The sequence below is a fragment of the Macrobrachium rosenbergii genome, chromosome 31 (assembly GCF_040412425.1).
Source record: "Macrobrachium rosenbergii isolate ZJJX-2024 chromosome 31, ASM4041242v1, whole genome shotgun sequence".
NCBI classification, from domain to species: domain Eukaryota; kingdom Metazoa; phylum Arthropoda; class Malacostraca; order Decapoda; family Palaemonidae; genus Macrobrachium; species Macrobrachium rosenbergii.
In genome coordinates, this window is record NC_089771.1 from 24,726,484 (window position 1) to 24,744,600 (window position 18,117).

At 38.3% G+C, this 18,117-nt stretch overlaps 2 protein-coding genes across 3 annotated transcripts in view; one reads left to right on the top strand and one right to left on the bottom strand.

Annotated features, from left to right (window-relative positions):
• Positions 1 to 18,117, top strand: part of LOC136855427 (uncharacterized) — a 144,657-nt gene that overhangs the window by 106,042 nt on the left and 20,498 nt on the right. The gene's annotated exons all lie outside the window — the stretch shown is intronic.
• On the bottom strand, positions 511 to 15,247 carry LOC136855259 (uncharacterized). Of its 2 annotated transcripts, none has more exons than XM_067132157.1 (8): positions 15,051 to 15,247; positions 10,053 to 10,267; positions 9,701 to 9,830; positions 5,857 to 6,056; positions 5,473 to 5,596; positions 2,898 to 3,479; positions 2,384 to 2,560; positions 511 to 1,391 (listed from the first exon to the last, which is right to left on the bottom strand). In XM_067132157.1, the coding sequence occupies exons 1-8, from the start codon at positions 15,118 to 15,120 to the stop codon at positions 1,321 to 1,323; spliced, it is 1,569 nt and encodes a 522-aa protein (XP_066988258.1). In that variant the 5' UTR covers positions 15,121 to 15,247; the 3' UTR covers positions 511 to 1,320. The 2 variants fall into 2 exon arrangements, with proteins under 2 accessions (XP_066988258.1, XP_066988259.1); XM_067132158.1 differs by having other exon boundaries at positions 2,384 to 2,509; positions 15,051 to 15,246.

Here is an 18,117-nt window from a genome sequence, read left to right on the forward strand (position 1 = left end):
GACAGGATTGTTAAGCCAACTTCTCCTTTATGGAAGTGAACTGCAGCTGGTCGTTGCAAATGAAGGAAAAGTTGAATCAGTTGAGAGGAACTATGTGCTAAGTATATTTGACATAAAAGAAAAAGAAAGGATGAGAAATGTGGAGATGCGCGGAAGTAGTATAAAGGTTAGAGTAAGAGAAATGATGGATCAGAGTGTTTTAAGATGGTCTGGTTGTGTGGAACGAATGGGGAACAATAGCTTGATGAAAAGAGTGTATAATTTTGAAGTGTTAGAAGGGGGAGGATTGAAAGACCCAGAAAGTGCTGGGTAGATAGGGGTGAGTAGCGTATTATGTATAAAGTGATTTAGCATCCTGCTGATGAGCCTTCTGCATTGGTGTGAAGATGTGAAATGTTTTGTGCGTTTTCTGACAGCTGTTTGTGTATGAATACGGCAGTGACTGCGCTGTTACCTTATCAGAGTTGAGGACATCATATGTGCTCAGACTAGGTCATAAAAACAATTTGATTTTGAGCTGGTTTTAATTAACTTCTACAAATAACATTGAGGAAAAAAAAAACAGTTAGACGTTGGGGCTCGCTAGGCAGAAATCCCCATGAAGTCATTTCTGTGTCAACAGGAAGACTTTATCATTACAAAATGAGATAAAGATGGTGACAGTGGTCTTGATAATGCAGTCACTTATGAAGCTAAGGACCATTTAGACATAATTAAAAGAATATAGTTAAAACACTGTCCAATGAACGAAAGGACATGAAAACCGGTGCTGGGCAGTTTTGTAAATCAGTGAAGACCACAAACATGGAATGATAAAGGATACATTTGTCTCTGAGAGCCATTCAGAATAACCAGCCCTTTCCTGCCAATTTTCTGTGATTTATGAAAGACGTAAAATAGGAATGCCCCTGACAATCCTTCAGCTCAGAAAAGGATTCCTCTTGTTTAATGAGGAAATTTTCGTGCGCTTTCTTGGCCACATTCTCATCCACCCATACCAATATTTTTATTAGAATATTTAATTGTCAAACCATATCTCTCAATAAAAGAAGACTTATATACAAGGCTGGACTCTTTTTTAACAGAGGACTAGGTAAAGATTTTTTTTTGTTTTGGAAATTGGTGTCATTCACATTGTCTTCACTTTCACTGGCAGTTATTATATACAAATTTGATGTCCTATGGGCAGTATAAAGAAGCACATATACACACAAGCAGAAAGGAATGTTCCCGATTCCTAAAAGGCAAACTCGAAAAGTTGCCCTCCGTGTTCATCCCTTGTAGCTCTGAAGATTCGGTGGTGTCTGGCACTTGGCCTCTTCAGGGTTTGCAAGATTCTTTCTCAAGTGGAAGCCGATGGAAGCGTGGTAATCTGTCCCTATGTAGAGGGCCTTAAAATAAAGAAATAAAAAATAAGTTAAACTTGATGGAAGAGCGGAACAGATTCTAACTCGAGAAAGATACAAACCTATTGCTTTCCCCGTGAATTTGATCGTGAACTGAAAACATTAAAACCATGGAGCACAAGTAATTATATCCTATGACAACTATGGGAAGTAAAATAAAAAAGAAACCGATCTGAAAACAAACCTGCTCTGTATATCTGGGCTGACACTATCATGAGCTGCAATAAAAAGCTCATTGTGAAGACCGAAAACACATTCAATTCAGCAGGGCTTGTACGTGAGTGACGTTAAAAAAGAATATAATTCTAAATATCATCCATGTGCAATAAAACTTTCTGGTCATATTAGTAATGCAAGTGTACTCGAAAGATTTCTTACAGTGGAAGAGAATTCAAAGGGAATACTAAAGTCCATTTTTGGTCTTGAGAACAAGTAGTTTCTGATTTGCGGTGTCTCATGGCTCAAACAGGATGTCGTCTCTTTTCAGAATCTAAAGATAATGGCTATCACACAACTGATGTTTCTTCTCTTCGTAAACAAAGACTTTTAAAAATGAGGATTTCCTCCTCTGGTAACCCAAATATAAATGGTGATTACGTATGTATGTGTATACGCATGCATACATGTGCACAAACATATCACGTGCTTAGGGAAATGCTGAAAACCTTTAAATCTGGATAGTTGCTCATTATGCTACTACAACTACTTCAGTGCTCTACTAATGATAATAAGAACAGTAGTTGTGACCGATTTGTATAGTGTAGAAAGCAATGCTTCATACATAACAGTCAAGAAAGCGCAATGGCATCTTTTAACCCTAATTCCGTTTATATTAAGCATAATTCTTCGCGGGTTGTCATTTCCTCTCTCTCTCTCTCTCTCTCTCTCTCTCTCTCTCTCTCTCTCTCTCTCTCTCTCTCTCTGAGGGAAAAAAATGAGCCTTCTGAAACTGATGCAAACACAAAATGGTTGCTTACGTGCTATTCCTGTGACGTCACGTGGTGCTATTTTTCCGTAAAGAGGGTTTTCGGTGTTATGAGGCAAATTTGGTCGAGCAGAACCAGGGTGGGAGACTGTCCCGGGGTGTTCTTCCATTGCTATCCCTGCATCAGAGGACAATGGATCAATGTTGACCAAGGCATTCGGTGCACTTTCTAAAATACAGATAGCAGAATTAGCTTACGTGAGACAGAACAAAGCCAGTGGTTAAGGGGGAGAGGAGGAAAAGCAGGGAAACAGGAAAGCATCAAGAGACTGGAATGAGATCAGTTTCCACTTTCTCATCGCCCTTTTGTAAGTCTTCCCGTTTCTGCTCTAGATTAGAATTTGCTTATTAAGATAATTATTTGTGAACATATATATACGACTCTTATTAATATAAATTGTGAACTCTGGGACACTTGCATCCAGTGGCTCAGATAGTGACCACCCTCATCATAGATTCCGGTCTTTGATAAAACGCAGTGGGGAAGATTCCTCAGGGAGTCTTACCTTCAGGTCTTGTCTCGTTTTGCTTCTTGAAGTAACACCTGTAGCAAAGGTAAGACGCAGCTACGACAACCAACAATGCCACCACGACACCGATGATGATTAGTGTGCTTACAGGTATGCCTGTAGCTGTGCCTCCAGGTTTGATTGGAGGTTTAACTGTAGGTGTTCGTATAAGTGGGCCTTCAGGTTTGATTGGAGGTGTAGCTGTAGGTGTTCGTTTAAGTGGGCCTTCAGGTTTGATTGGAGGTTTAACTGTAGGTGTTCGTATAAGTGGACCTTCAGGTTTGATTGAAGGTTTAACTGTAGGTGTTCGTATAAGTGGACCTTCAGGTTTGATTGGAGGTTTAACTGTAGGTGTTCGTATAAGTGGGCCTTCAGGTTTGACTGGAGGTGCAACTGTAGGTGTTCGTTGAAGTGGACCTTCAGGTTTGATTGGAGGTGCAACTGTAGGTGTTCGTTTAAGTGGACCTTCAGCTTTGATTGGAGGTTTTACTGTAGGTGTACGTTTAAGTGGACCTTCAGATGAGCCTATAGGTGTGGCTGTATACATTCCTGTAGTTGTGCCGGGAAGTTTACGTGTTTCTGAAAGAAAAATCTTCTTTTATGCAGGAGCATGAAATAATCATCACATCTTCCTGATAATATACTGCTGTAATGAAATGCAGGCAGTAAATTAACTTGAAAAGAGTTATGTAGCCTTTTCCAATTAATTAATTCGTAATACAGCTCTTCAATGCTAAATACTTCATTTTAAGATTTTAATTCTTGCAGTATTTCAAGTGAAAACATCAAGTGGTTATTTTGACAAATACACTCTCAAAGGAAAGGGAAGTAATAGTTTATAAACAGTAGTCTTTGCATAAATATTTATAAATAAAATGCAATAATATATATATATATATATATATATATATATATATATATATATATATATATATAATATAATATATATATATATATATATATATATATATATATATATATATATATATATATATATATATATATATATATATATATATATATATATATATATATATATATATATATATATATATATATATATATATATATATATATATATATATATATATATATATATATATATATATATATATATATATATATAATATATATATATATATATATATATATATATATATATATATATATATATATATATATATATATATATATATATATATATATATATATATATATATATATATATATATATATATATATATATATATATATATGCATATATATATATATATATATATATATATATATAGTTAATAATATTCCCTAAGAATATTCCTCTACGCCATCTTTCAGGCAATAATTCAAAGTAAAAAGGACTAAGTAATTCGATCACGTCAATTTAGTTATTCACTGTAGGCAAATTCGCCTCTAAAACCTCTCTCACTATTGCTTTGTTGGGGGAACCCCTTTAACCCCTTTCTTGTCCAAAGTGCTGTCGGAAATCCCTTAATTCCAGGTGTTGACCCGACCAGAGCTAATCGTCGCCCGAGGCAGGCCAGCTGGCAGGCTGACCACGTGCGTTCCGCCATTTTGAAATTGGAACCATGCTGCCTTCAGTTCCATGCGGGCAGAGTGATCACAGTACCATCTAGGAAGAGAAAGCCGTAACTTCCGAAGCTATAAAGGGCCTTCCTCTATAAAACTGCCTATTTTCAACACACGGTGGGCAGTATCCAAAGTAACTTTTGTTGTGAATTAATTCACTTGCCCTTCACCTCGCTGGCCCTCATAAAAAGAGAACTTCAGCTCCTAAAGAAAGGTAAAGTACCAGGATTTAAGATTTTTCGTCAGCCACGTTCCCTGTTCTCCTCCAAGTATGTTCCTTTCTTTTCATAGTCCGATATAATTATAGTGATACCTGTATTGCTTTATATTTTGTGCTGTTTAATCTGCAAAGCATTTTCAAGGATTGTAATGTAATCATATGATGTTCGAGTCACTGGACTCGAGTTCAGTCTAGGCATCTATGCAATTCCTCAATTCCTTCATTACAGTGCTAGTTTCGGTTAAGTAACCGTGAGAGTTTCGGTTGCAAGATATAAATACCCAACTGTGGATCTGTGTGTCACCTTGTGTGCGTGTAGTGGCCCTCGCTACTTCGTTATCAACAAGTTTTGAAGTGGGAAATCCAATACACTCCCTCCAGGAAATTCACCGTCATTTGCTCTCGCCCCATTACCCCAGAATTACAATACCATTCTTCTGATGTGTTTTCTTTTGTAAATATAATGAATTGATTTAAACCCCAGTTTTTATCTAATCACTCCCAACTTCAGGTAGCCCTGCAGGCTTATTTTATTGTTTGTAATTTTAGCAGTCCCCAAGGCCAGGGTCCAGATTTTTGTGGTAATTAAGGTAAGTTGCGTATCATCATAGTATACTCCATTTATCTAGCAAGACCCCAGCTTTAAAATTACAATATATATATATATATATATATATATATATATATATATATATATATATATATATATATATATATATATATATATATATATATACACACACACACACACACATCCACACCCACCTTGTGGCTCTAAAGGCATTGGGAACGCTTGAAGGTGTAGTTGGTGATTCGTAGTTATCCTCAGGTCGAGTCCTTCTAGTTGAGTGCCCCACAGATGATGCAATCCATTTCCATAGATGATGATCTGTGAAATGAAAAGGAAAAATAAATGTCATGTAGTGAAGATTTATGGAAAAAAAATATAGCTGTCTAAAATTTTCTTTCATGGAAATATAGCGTTCTTCTTGATAATGAGAATATATCCTTACATTTGGCTGTACATGTGAGCAAATTATCAGATTGAAAAATTGTTTCTTGTATAAACAACAATTAGGCAAATGTATTTAGATTTAAAGATGACAGTGAGTGAATGGGAGAGTACTTATACAATTATGGGATGCTTACGTCTGTAGATATGGACATAATCATCCAACCCTCATTGGCAGTTAATTCATAGTTTATTGTTGTCCGTGGATTTTCATAACTCAAATAGAAACGAACAGTAATGTCAAATTTGTTCTTGTTCCAGAGGGTTATCCATACACAATAATGATCAGGAAGGTTGAGAGGTGATTCTTGATTAGGAGATATCACAGTCACATCATCTTGGGAAGAAAAAAATTTTCGTTCATGATGAAAATAAGAATAAAACTCTATTCTAACATAAATAAATGTGCAAATTTCGAATATATTTTGATATATGGTCACTGATTTTTATCTTGCCAATTAAACTTTCGTGGGTACATTTTCTGTGACTGAGTGATTACAACTATCAGGTCCTTATTAGGTTTACGACTGGAGAATAAAAATGTTCCCAGTGCACTAAATGCCAAAGGTACATTCTTCCGTCAGAAGTGATAAAGCAGCTTTATAGTTGTCTTTAACTCTCTTTAGAGAAAGCTTTATGTTTGTGGTACAACACACTAAATGGATTGAAAAATGTGGTCCTTAGAAAGGTGTCCAATGGCTACCTTATTAGTTAATTTTTTGCCAATGTTTGCTCAGTGTGAAATACAAAATCAAATCATTAAAGTATACCATTACTTCACCTTTCACATCTTCTCCAGCTGTATAGTTTTAATTATCACTTCTTTTAGTTTTGCTTTTTTCTCAAAACTTAGTAGAGCTGGAGCAGTGATCTAACCTTTAACCAAAAAAGCACCAGACAAAAATCTGCATAATTACGTGATTATGGAACCATTACCTACTACCGTAATTTCTCCATCAGTTTATAACACAAATGGTGAATGAATCGTCTTTTTGAAGCACTGAATTTTCTCGGTTGCTTCATGTTGATGGAATTCACAACTTGCATGACATCGAATTCATGTTAATTTTCAGGCAACTAAAAGTGTTTAACTAAACACCTCACAAGAGTTGTTTCTGCACTGTGCAGTTTGGCTTCCACGAGAATATCATATAAATTCACAAATCATAAATGGCACTGTAGTGTGTCAGTTGTAAATGTAAACGTAGTAACGTGATCCTCAGATTGAGAATCAATAACGGAATTGTATAGATTTTCACGCAATCATTTTTCAGAACATTATCGACAGTGCAGTACGAAGTAAAGCTCTTGACTTCTTCCTAAAATATGTTGGGTAAAATTTACTTTCAAAAGGAGCTTGCCTAAGTTTTTCTCAAGTTGATTGTTTCACAAAATTAGTGAAATTCATATTAGTCATAAATGACAGTTAATCTCTTTGCAGAAATGCATATATATATATATATATATATATATATATATATATATATATATATATATATATATATATATATATATATATATATATATATATATATATATATATATATATATATATATATATATATATATTATATGTGTGTGTGTGTGTGTGTGTGTGTGTATATATGTGAGTGTGTGTGTGAGAAATATTTTCTGTTAAAACAGAATTCCTTCAAAATAAGGAGCCCATAAAAACGCCAGAATGTAGAAAATAAAGGCTATATTTCAGAGACCAAACTGTCTCTCTCCTCAGGTAAATAGTGAATCAGAGACAGTTACAGAAAAGCAGTATTTAAACCAGAAGGTCCATAGGTCAGCCTTTACGTCACTCCAGTTGACAATTTCTCATGAATCTCTCAAGAGGTGCCTAGGATTAAGATATTATAGATAAAATCTTTCTCCAACTAACGATTAAGAAGATTAAAGAGAAGTTATCAACTGGAGTGACCTATGGACCTGCTGGTATAAATACTGCTTTTCTGTAACTTTTTCTCATTCACTATGCCTAAGGAGAGAGACAGTTTGGTCTCTGAAGTATAGCCCTTATTTTCTACATTTTGGCATTTTTGTTGGCTCCTTATATTTGATATATTGATATGTTTTACGCCTGAATGCAACGAAAACTTTCCTTGAAAAATTACTGTATCTGACTCTTAGGCCTGGTTCAGTAAAAACATGCAAAATTGTCCACTGAAGGCCTACTTCAAAGTGCGGAATTTCAGGTAAACACTTAGGTTTCACTTAAATTATTATATTTACATAAAAATACATATCAGAAGAAGAATGATGCGTAATTTAGGACAGGTAAACAGAATCCTGTCTTTCCAAATGGATAACATATAACTGCAGTATCTTCCCTGATGAAACTCAAAAGGCCTGCTTCAAAAGGGCACTGCAGAAGGGGAGAAAATAGGGGTTATACCACTGTGCACACAAGATGATGGTCAGATCCACAGCAGGTTAACTCCTATCTGTAATCGGGAACACGTGATTACATAGGTGCATACGTAGCATAAATTAAGGAATTGAGGTAGTGCACAGAAGGTGCCAAGAAAAGTCATAGATTATGGTGACTCTAATTCCAAGTAATAAACTAGTAAATCACTTCACTGTAGTTATCTTTACATTAACACAACTTGAAAACAATACAGGTCCCCAGTGTAGGTATATCGCCTTAGAAAAGGAAACGGAAAAAATAGAAAAAGACTAACAGGGACATGACTGACTTAAGAACCTTGGCATCGGTACATTACCTTCGTTGGGAGACAGATTCCTCGTCCTCAAGGGGGCCCAGTGGGGTGAGGTAGCGTTAAGGGTCTTCACTACAAAGGAACATTCTCGGCTAAAGGACAGCCACATGGAAAGACAAAAGGGGACAGCTCATGGAGCAAGTGGAGGACCAAGTGCCTTGGTTCAGTTCCAGTGTATTCTGAATCTGAGGTTATTCTGCGGCCGAGAGGGTCGGCATTCCTCCTTTTATGCCCTCATGAGGATTACGTTGTTGTTCATTCCAGGCGGCATTACTGTTGTTCACCTGGAGTCCCATTTTCTATATGGTCCACATGCGGGGCATGCGGGTCATCTGCCAGGTGTTCCATATGGCGCCGGTCACATGGGTCGGTTGCCAGTATGGGAGCCACTTTCCCTTTGGGTGTGCCTGCCTCAGGCAGGGTTAGCATCTTCCAGATGAAGCACCTGCGATCAAGGTCTTTTGGCAGAAACAAGGGCATAGAAAGGATGAAAGGTTCTCCCAAATGGGGTAGTAGTAAGAGGAGATGAAATAGTGGCAAATTTCCACCCACAACTATATTTAAGACAAAAGAAATAAAATGAATATTATTTTAAGAGAAGTAAAATTATTCTTATATGGGTATTTGCATTAGTATGCGAGGATGAGATGGTGTGTGCGAGGTTTACCGCTTGACAATATATATATATATATATATAGCTTACCAAGACTATATATATATATATATATATATATATATATATATATATATATATATATATATATATATATATATATATATATATATATATAAGGAAATGAAACTCTTAAAGCAAGTATCTTAAATACGAAAATATTTAAACTATACAAAAACAGACCCAACATAGCTAGGCCAGTAAGCAGATAGTATTGCTAAGGTTAGTGTCTGAAAATTTTAATTTGAAAGCCTCTTTTTCATTACATGTTATGACAAGAATTTCGGAAGTAATTCAATAAAGTACGGTCGTCCCTTGAATGTACCGTTCATCGTCTATTTACATGGATTTTTGCCCAACAACCTAGCATAGACATTGCACTGATATGAATAATAAAAATGTTAGTACAGTTAATTTTCGTGTTATCAAGACTATTGTAAAAAATTTAGCTAATCAAGAGAGGATTTTAAACTTTTTTTGAGGGTAATCTTGTTTCCCTCATACCAGTTAACCTCTGAAAATGATCATCATGTAATATAAGAATCTGTATTAAATTGCTCATAAAGAAATATTACTTACAGTCGTTCAGGGGCAGACTGAGAACTTGCCATTTCACTTCATGCCAACTTGATACTTCCACTTGTCGTCCCTTTAATTCTCTGTCTTTTTCTGGGATCGAGAAATCTTTCCAAGAGGGTTTTCTTACAGCCTTGAGAAAAAAGAACAGAATAACATTTATAAGGAAAATAGTGTGAGAAGTCTTATATTCATGGATGAATTTGTTACTAGAAAAGGTAAATTAGCAGTAAAGCATGTACTCATTTGTGAAAATCGACTTAAGCCTGTGTAATCTATCCGCAATTCACTCTAAGTGAACTTGTTCACTTTTGTGATCCTTAGCAAACTTCGTCAGTCATTTCGATGAACTCACCTCTTTGGATACAAAGAGGAGAGGCTTCCACTGTGAAGGGGAGTTCGAGTAATCTAACTTCTCTGTGTCTATTTCTCTTCCATGGACGGATAGTCTGTAGTTGAGAGATCCCTGGCTAGGTGCTCCTTCCGTCAAGAATGCAACCACAACATTTTCCTCCTCTGGTAGAGGGAAGGTCATTGAATTACCCCTTGATGTGGTCCTAGTTTCTGAAGCTGCGATGAAATGATAATAATAATGATAATAATCTGTAGAATTTTTACAATGTGTATTTGTCAATTGAAGTATACAATTATTTCGCCAGCATTTCTCCCAGTTCCAACTGGGTATGTTCACGGCTGATGGATGGGTCTACTTAATATATAGTGGGGGTCAGCAGAGGGTAGGCCTCTTGCTGAAATTTGATTGGCCGGGGTGGGGTGCTGGTCTCCCATTGGCTGGTGAAAGTTTTCTTCAAGCCAACTTTTCAGGCATGAAGGTCACACTGCTGTAGTCTCGCTGACCGGCGGGGTAGGGGCGTGGCATTACTAGGTGTTGCGTGATGTCATAGCGTGGTGTTCTCCTACATCTATTCCCATTGATGGCATGAATTTTTATCTGATGTGGTATTTCTAGGCCTGTGGTGTCACTTTCTCTGGCGTTGGTCGCAGATCTTGGTATTATTGCCATTCTTATATTTGTGGGAAGGAAGAGCACTTCCTGAGTCGTATTCAGAGTGGGCTTCTCTTGCTGAATGAGGAGCGCCTCTAGTAGTCGTAGACGTTGCGAGTCTGGGGCTCTCCCAATCATCGTGGTGTTTTTGATAATTCTGTCATGGGAGATGACGTCCTGGTGTGTTTCTGGTATGGATTTTTAAGGCACCTTCTTGTTCGTGACATGAAATCCTCTTTGACAGTTTCATAGTGGTCTTACCATTGTATGAGCTGGGACATCCATGGACAGGGCATTTAAACTGGTAGACCACATTAGTTTGTTTCAGAGGACCTCTTGTCAGCGGGTTTGGGTTATTTTTCATGATTAAATCTCTCGTACGCTGATTTTGATAGTAGACGACGAGGTCCAGCTTGGTGTCAACTCCAGTGGGGAATACATTTTCTGTGATGATTTTCCTCATGATATTCTCATCTTCTCGCTGTCACTGGTGCATTCTTGCTTTGTAGTACAGCTTGTTTTTATCCTGGGGATGGGGCCGTAGCCTCTCTTGCTCATCGTACCGTCGATCCAGCTCTGCTCGCACTTCTCTGTTTACTTGTTTGTTGCCGCAGACTCATCCCCAGCAGAAAATCAAGCTGTACTACAAAGCGAGAATCCACCCACGATATCAAGAAGATGAGGATATCATGAGGAAATTCATCACAGAAAATGTACTCCTCACCAGAGTTGACACCAAGATGGACTTCGTTGTCTACTATCAAAATCGGTGCACGAGAGACTTAATCATGAAAAATACCCAACCCCGTCTATGAGAGATCCTCTGAAACAAACTAATGTGGTCTACCAGTTTAAATGCCCTGTCCGTGGATCTCCCAGCTCATACATTGGTATGACCATTATGAAATTGTCAAAGAGGATTTCATGTCATGCACAAGAAGGAAAGATAAAAATCCATACCAGAAACACACCAGGACATCATCTCCCATGACAGAATTGTCAAAAACACCACGATAGTTGGGAGGGCCCAGACTTGCGACATTTACGACTGTTAGAGATGCTCCTCATCCAGAAAGCGAAGCCCAGTCTGAATACGACTCAGGAAGTGCTCTTCCTCCCCACAAATATAAGAAGTTCAATAATACCAAGACCTGTGACCTGCACCAGAACAAGTGACACCCCCAGCCTAGAAACACCAGATCATACAAAGAATCTTGCCACCAATGGGAATAGATGTTGAACACCAGGCCGTGACGTCACGCACCGCCCAGTGATGCCACGCCCCTACCCCGCCGGTCAGCGAGACTACAGCAGCATGACCTTCATGCCTGAAAAGTTGGCTTGAAGAAAACTTTCACCAGCCAATGAGAGACCAGCACCCCACCCCTGGCTATATATTGAGTAGACCCATCCATCAACATCAGTCTCTGCTGAGCTCTCTCGTAGAGAACATCTTAGAGCCTAGGTCCCGAGCATGGCTTCCAAACCGCGCCATTTCCGTTTGCCAAAGGAAGACCTGTCATACCAGTATTATGCCGAGTGGGAAGCAGTTCATTGGCCCCAGTGCCAGCCAACCCTTCCTGGTGAACACCTTTCCTTTCAGTGCCAAGTGATGTCCTGCCCTCCTGTTGCCAACGCTGAATTACCAGAGACATCCTCGACTGTCAACGACCCATTGCCATCATGCGCTCCTGTTGATGAACCTGCTATCAATGCTGAAGGATGGACAACTGTACGAAAACCAAGAAAGCCAAGAGGAGGATGCTGAACCTGAAGGAGGAAGCCCCCCTCCCAAACCCTTCTCCTGCAACCAATCCCTTGCCACCCCTTCCAAAATACCGAGTGTGTCCCCAAGGAAAGCTGACTGCTTATGCAGTAGTAGCAGAGCTGGAGAAAAGCAATCCACAGCTGAACATCTCAGTGAAACCCAATCTGGCTGCCGACATGATCATCACACCGAAGATGAAGGAAACAGTGGACTTTCTACAAGCCAACACTGACTTCTAACTGCTGGATCCATCCGAGAGAGTTGGAAAGGCGATCATATCCAAGTACCGGACTGCCCTGCCTTTGGATCCCATTCTACAGCTGCAGAATGTGCTAGTAGCCCAGAGATGCATTGGGAAGTCTGGAAATCCCACAAGAAAAGTCGTCGCCATCTTCCAAGGAGATATTCCGGCCCAAATTTCCCTTGGAGTATGGGAATCCATCCCCACAGAGACCTTCACACCTGAGCCACTACGATGCTACAAGTGCCAGAGATTTGGATACCATAGCAGCCGCTGCACAGCAAAGGAGAGGTGCGGTATATGCAGCAAATCTCACCCTGCAAAGCAGTGCCTTGACGCCTACAAGTGGGGAGAGACAGTAAAAAGCAAGTGCCCAAACTGTTCCCTTCAACACCATGCATGGAACAAGCACTGCAGAGCCAGACTTGAAAGACTTGCAAAGATGAAGGGCACTCCTCCACCTCCGAGACCTTCAAGATCTACTCCAGAACCCAAGCAGTGAGTGGAGATGACTAGAACAAAATCACAGCAACCACCTCCAGCAACACCACAGCAGCACTCACCACCCAGACCAAGGAAGCAGCGGCAGACTCCAAGAGGAAAAGTCGGCTACACGCCAGTGCCACATGAAACAGTGCCAGCCCCTTCCCTTCCTTCTAATCTAAACCTCCTTCCACCTCCCAAACCTGATTCTCTCCCTTCCTTTACCCATTCCTCACACCCTTCTCTTTCCTCCTCCGAAGTTCCAGCCAGTGCCACAACAAGCAGTGACAGTTGCATAACTCTCACAATTGAAGGAATCATCATTCTCTTCGAGCAACTGACAGGAAAGCCTGTCGACAGAGAGACACTGCTGAAATGCATCCAACCCCACCTCATCCAAACCTCATAGCTTTGAGTAACAGCTGCCCCTTCAAATCTCACAACAAAAAATTCTTAATTTTCCTGAGTAAGTGAAATCTTTGGAGCATCCTCCTTAGATTTTCAACTTTTTCTCGATCTGCAATTTTTCCATCTTCCTTCCTGGTCCTCTACAACTCAACCAGGACTTTCTGCTGTAGAACTTTTCCTCCTACTGATGGGCACCGTAAGGTTTAATAGGTTTTGTAACCCTGCCTATCCTTTTCTTCCTTTATTTCTATAACAACCCTTCTCATCTCATTACAGAAACTATCCACAGTTACGGGCTGCTCTGGGAGCAAGAGCCCATGCTAGCTAGGTGCTGGCTAAATTTAAATCCATCCATCCATCCATCCATCAACATCAATCTACTCCTACCCTCAGCCATAATTTTCCAGTTGGAACTGGGAGAAACACGATTGTAAGAAATGATGGCACACGTCGCCTAATAAATAATTAATAATAATAATAATAATAATAATAATAATAATAATAATAATAGCCATACATTTCAGTTAGAGATTTCAGCTGCACATTAAGGCTTTTCAAGGAGTTACTCACCAACTCTGCGTCATTGAATATTTTGTAAGCAAACAGTTGCTTGGCAGTCACGATAAATAAACCGATTGGGGAGAAGCAGCAGAACACATGGACTGATTTTTGTGAAATCTGAGGCCTCCCTTCAACTGGTAACCCATTTGTGGATGTCACTCATGACCTGTTGTCCTTTATATAGTGATGTATCGCCACACCCTCATCTGAATCGAGTGAGACATGGTCATCTGGAGGGGAGCTTTCGAGAGACTGTTTTCATCAAACTTCGTCACAATCAGGTCATCATTCGCCAGTTATTTTCTAACTGACTTGATAGGCTAATGCTAACAGACAGACAGACTGAAATTCTGTCTTTGACGAACTGAACTAGAAGCCTAATGTGACTTATGGGGGGAAATAATAAATTGTAAAACAACCCATCTCTGTCTTTTCTCTCTTTATCTATGGAGTGTAAATCTTTGCATGTGGGAATTAGTCATCAACAACCTTAAGATTGTTCAGTTTGGTAACTGTCTTTTCTACTACTGCAAACCTGTGGAATCCCTGTATGTTTCAGATTTCCCTGTTCTGTGTATTCTCCCTTTGTTTAAAGGTGGGTAAACAGTTTCATGCTGAGTAAGCCCCACATTGTTATAATTTCTTTCTTTTTCTTTGATGATTGAACTAGATAAAGTTGGAGGTTTTTCCGTCATAGCTATTTTTGCACCGGATAAATGAAGCCAGATGTCCAGCTGTCATGTTGTTCAAGGGATCCAATAACCAGGTTCACAGTGTATATATATATATATATATATATATATATATATATATATATATATTATATATATAATATATTATGATAAAAATTGATACGTAAAGCAATAATAATTAGGATTTCTCTTACCTGAGTGGACAGAAGACAAGGAATCGAGGAAAAGGAGACAGCAAACGAAGAAAATGAACGTCCAATCCATAACTGAAGAAAATACGTTTGCACAGCACGTGAGACAAAGAGAAACTAACTAGGTCTTGGCCTTTGAATTTCTGTCCATTTCAAGTTTTTTTATCCTTGAGTGTGACGTCAACATTGGCAGGAAGTGTTCCTAGGTTATTTAAGCTTACAGACTTGTAGTTATGGTTCTAATTTGCATTTGCGATTTATGATAAAAACGAAGGCCCTTTAGCATTTCTCCATATTGAGATAGTTCTATAAATGATGGATGGTATATAAAGTTGTATTCAAAGCTCTTTATGTGCAGCCTTACCTCCTTAAACACGAACGAACGAAGAGCGGGACTGGAGAGTTTCATAAAAGGAAATCCTGACCAGACGGATATGATAATTCTCACACCAGTGTCACTTGCTACGTGGGAAGATTCTCAAGCGCTACATAAACTTACTTAGCATAAAAATGAACAGTAAATCGAAAATAATTCTTATATTTAAAGTTGGCAGTGGAACAAAAGTTCCTTCCTGAGCGTAAGCCTTATCATCGGACGAATGTTTGAAGAGATTGTTATGCCAACTTCTCCTTTATGGAAGTGAACTGTATCTGGTCGTTGCAAATGAAGGAAACGTTGAAGCAGTTGAGATGAACTATTTGCCAAGTATAATTGACGTAAAAGAAATAGAAAGGCTGAGAAATGTGGAGATACACAGAAGTACAGTAGTATAAATGTTAGAGTAAGAGAAGTGATGGATCAGAGTGTTTTAAGGTGGTCTGGTCGTATGGGACGAATGGGGAACAATAGCTTGATGAAAGAGGTGTACAATGGGTGTCAGGAGGAGAATTGAAAGACCCAGAAAGTGCTGGGTTGATAGGTGTGAGTAGCGTAGTATGTGTAAAGTGATTTAGCATCCTGCTGATGAGCCTTCTGCATTGTTGACAGGATGGGAAATGTTTTGTATGTTTTCTGACAGCTGTTTGCATATAAATGCAGTAATTATTGGTATATTGCATTGTCGATATTGAGGACGTCATTCGTGCTGAGACTTGGTCATAAAAACAATTTGGTTTTGAGCTGGTTTTAATTAACTTCTACAAATAATAATTGAGGAAAAAAATACTAGACGTTGGGGCACGCTAGGCAGAAATCCCCGTGAACCATGTCTTTGTGTCAACAGGAAGACCTTATCATTACAAAATTAGATAAAGAGGGTGACATTGTTCTTGATAAAACACAGTTAAAAGTTAAAAGAACATAGTTAAAACTCACCGTCCAATGAACGAACGGACCTGAAAACCGCTGCTGGGCAGTTTTATAAACCAGTGAAGACCACAAACACTGAATGATAAAGGATACACTTGTCTCTGGGAGTCATTCAGAATAACCTGCCCTTCCCTGCCATGTTTCCATGATTTATGAAAGACGTAAAATAGGAATGCTCCTGACAATCCTTCAGCTCAGAAAAGGATTCCTCTTGTTTCATGAGGAAATTTTCGTGCTGTTCCTTGGCCACATCATCCACCCATACCAATGATTTTATTAGAATATCTAATTGTCAAAACATATCTATCAATAAAATAAGACTTTTATATACAAGGCTGGACTCGTTTTTAACAGAGGACTAGGTAAAGGAGATTTTTTTTTTTTTTTTAAATTGGTGTCATATAAAGGTTTAAATTCCAGGTCATTCGCATTGTCTTCACTTTCACTAGCAGTTATTATATACAAATTTGATGTCCTATGGGCATTATGAAGAAGCACACATATACGCACAAAATTTCCTGTAAACCTAAAGTACAGCAGCAGACATAAATGACAGAAAGCTTCCTAAATTAAAGAAAGGAATGTTCCGATTCTAAAAGGCAAACTCGAAAAAATTGCGCTCCCATGTTCATCCTTGTAGCTCTGAAGATTTGGTGGTGTCTGGCACTTGGCCTCTTCAGGGTTTGCAGATTCTTTCTTAAGTGAAGCCGATGGGAGTAAAGTGTGAGCCATCTGTCCCTATGTAGAGGGCCTTAAAATAAAGAAAAAGAAAAAATAGATGAACCTTGATAGAAGAGCAGAACAGCTTCTTGCTCTAGAAAGATACAACTCATTGTTTCTCCTTTGAATTTGATCTTGAACTGAAAATATTAAATCCATGAAACAAAAGTAATTATATCCATTGACAACTATGGGAAGTGGAATAAAAAAGAATCTGATTTGAAAAAAAACTGTATATCTGGGTTGACAGTCAGTTACGAGCTGCAATAAAAAAAAACTCTTTGTAAAGACCACAACACATTCAGTTCAGCAGATCTTTCGTGAGTGACCTTAAAATAGAATATAATTCCAGTTATAAACTATGTAAAATAAAACTTTATGGTCATGTTAATAATGCAAGCATACTCGACAGATTTCATACCCTGGAATAGAGATCAACTAGAATATTAAAAAGTCCATTTTTGTTGTTTAGAAGAAGTAGTTTCTGATCCACAGTGTCTCACGGCTCAAACAGGATAACATATTTTTTTTTAGAAACTAAAGATAATGGCTAACACGCAAATGATGCTTCTTCTCATCGTAAACAAAGACTTTTGAAAATGAGGATTTCCTCCTCTGGTGACGCAAATATAAATGGTGATTACGTATCTATGAATGTATATATATGCATAAATACATGTATACAAACATACAGTACTCACATGCGTAAGAAAATTTTGATAACCTTTAAATCTGGATACTTGTTCATTATGCTGACAAAACTACTACACTGATGATAATAACAACAGTAGTTGTGAACGATTCGTATAATATCGAAAGCAACGCTTCTTAATGTACATAACAGCCAAGAAAACAAAATATCGTCTGTTAACCATTATTCGATTCACGGATGCCTGAAATTCAGTGACCTCACCATCAATTTATATTTGAACATTCTTCGTGGTTTCTCATTTCCTCTCTTTTGAGGAAAAAAATGAGTCTTCTACAATTGTCACAAAACACCAAATGGTTACTTACGTACTATCCCTCTGACGTCACGTG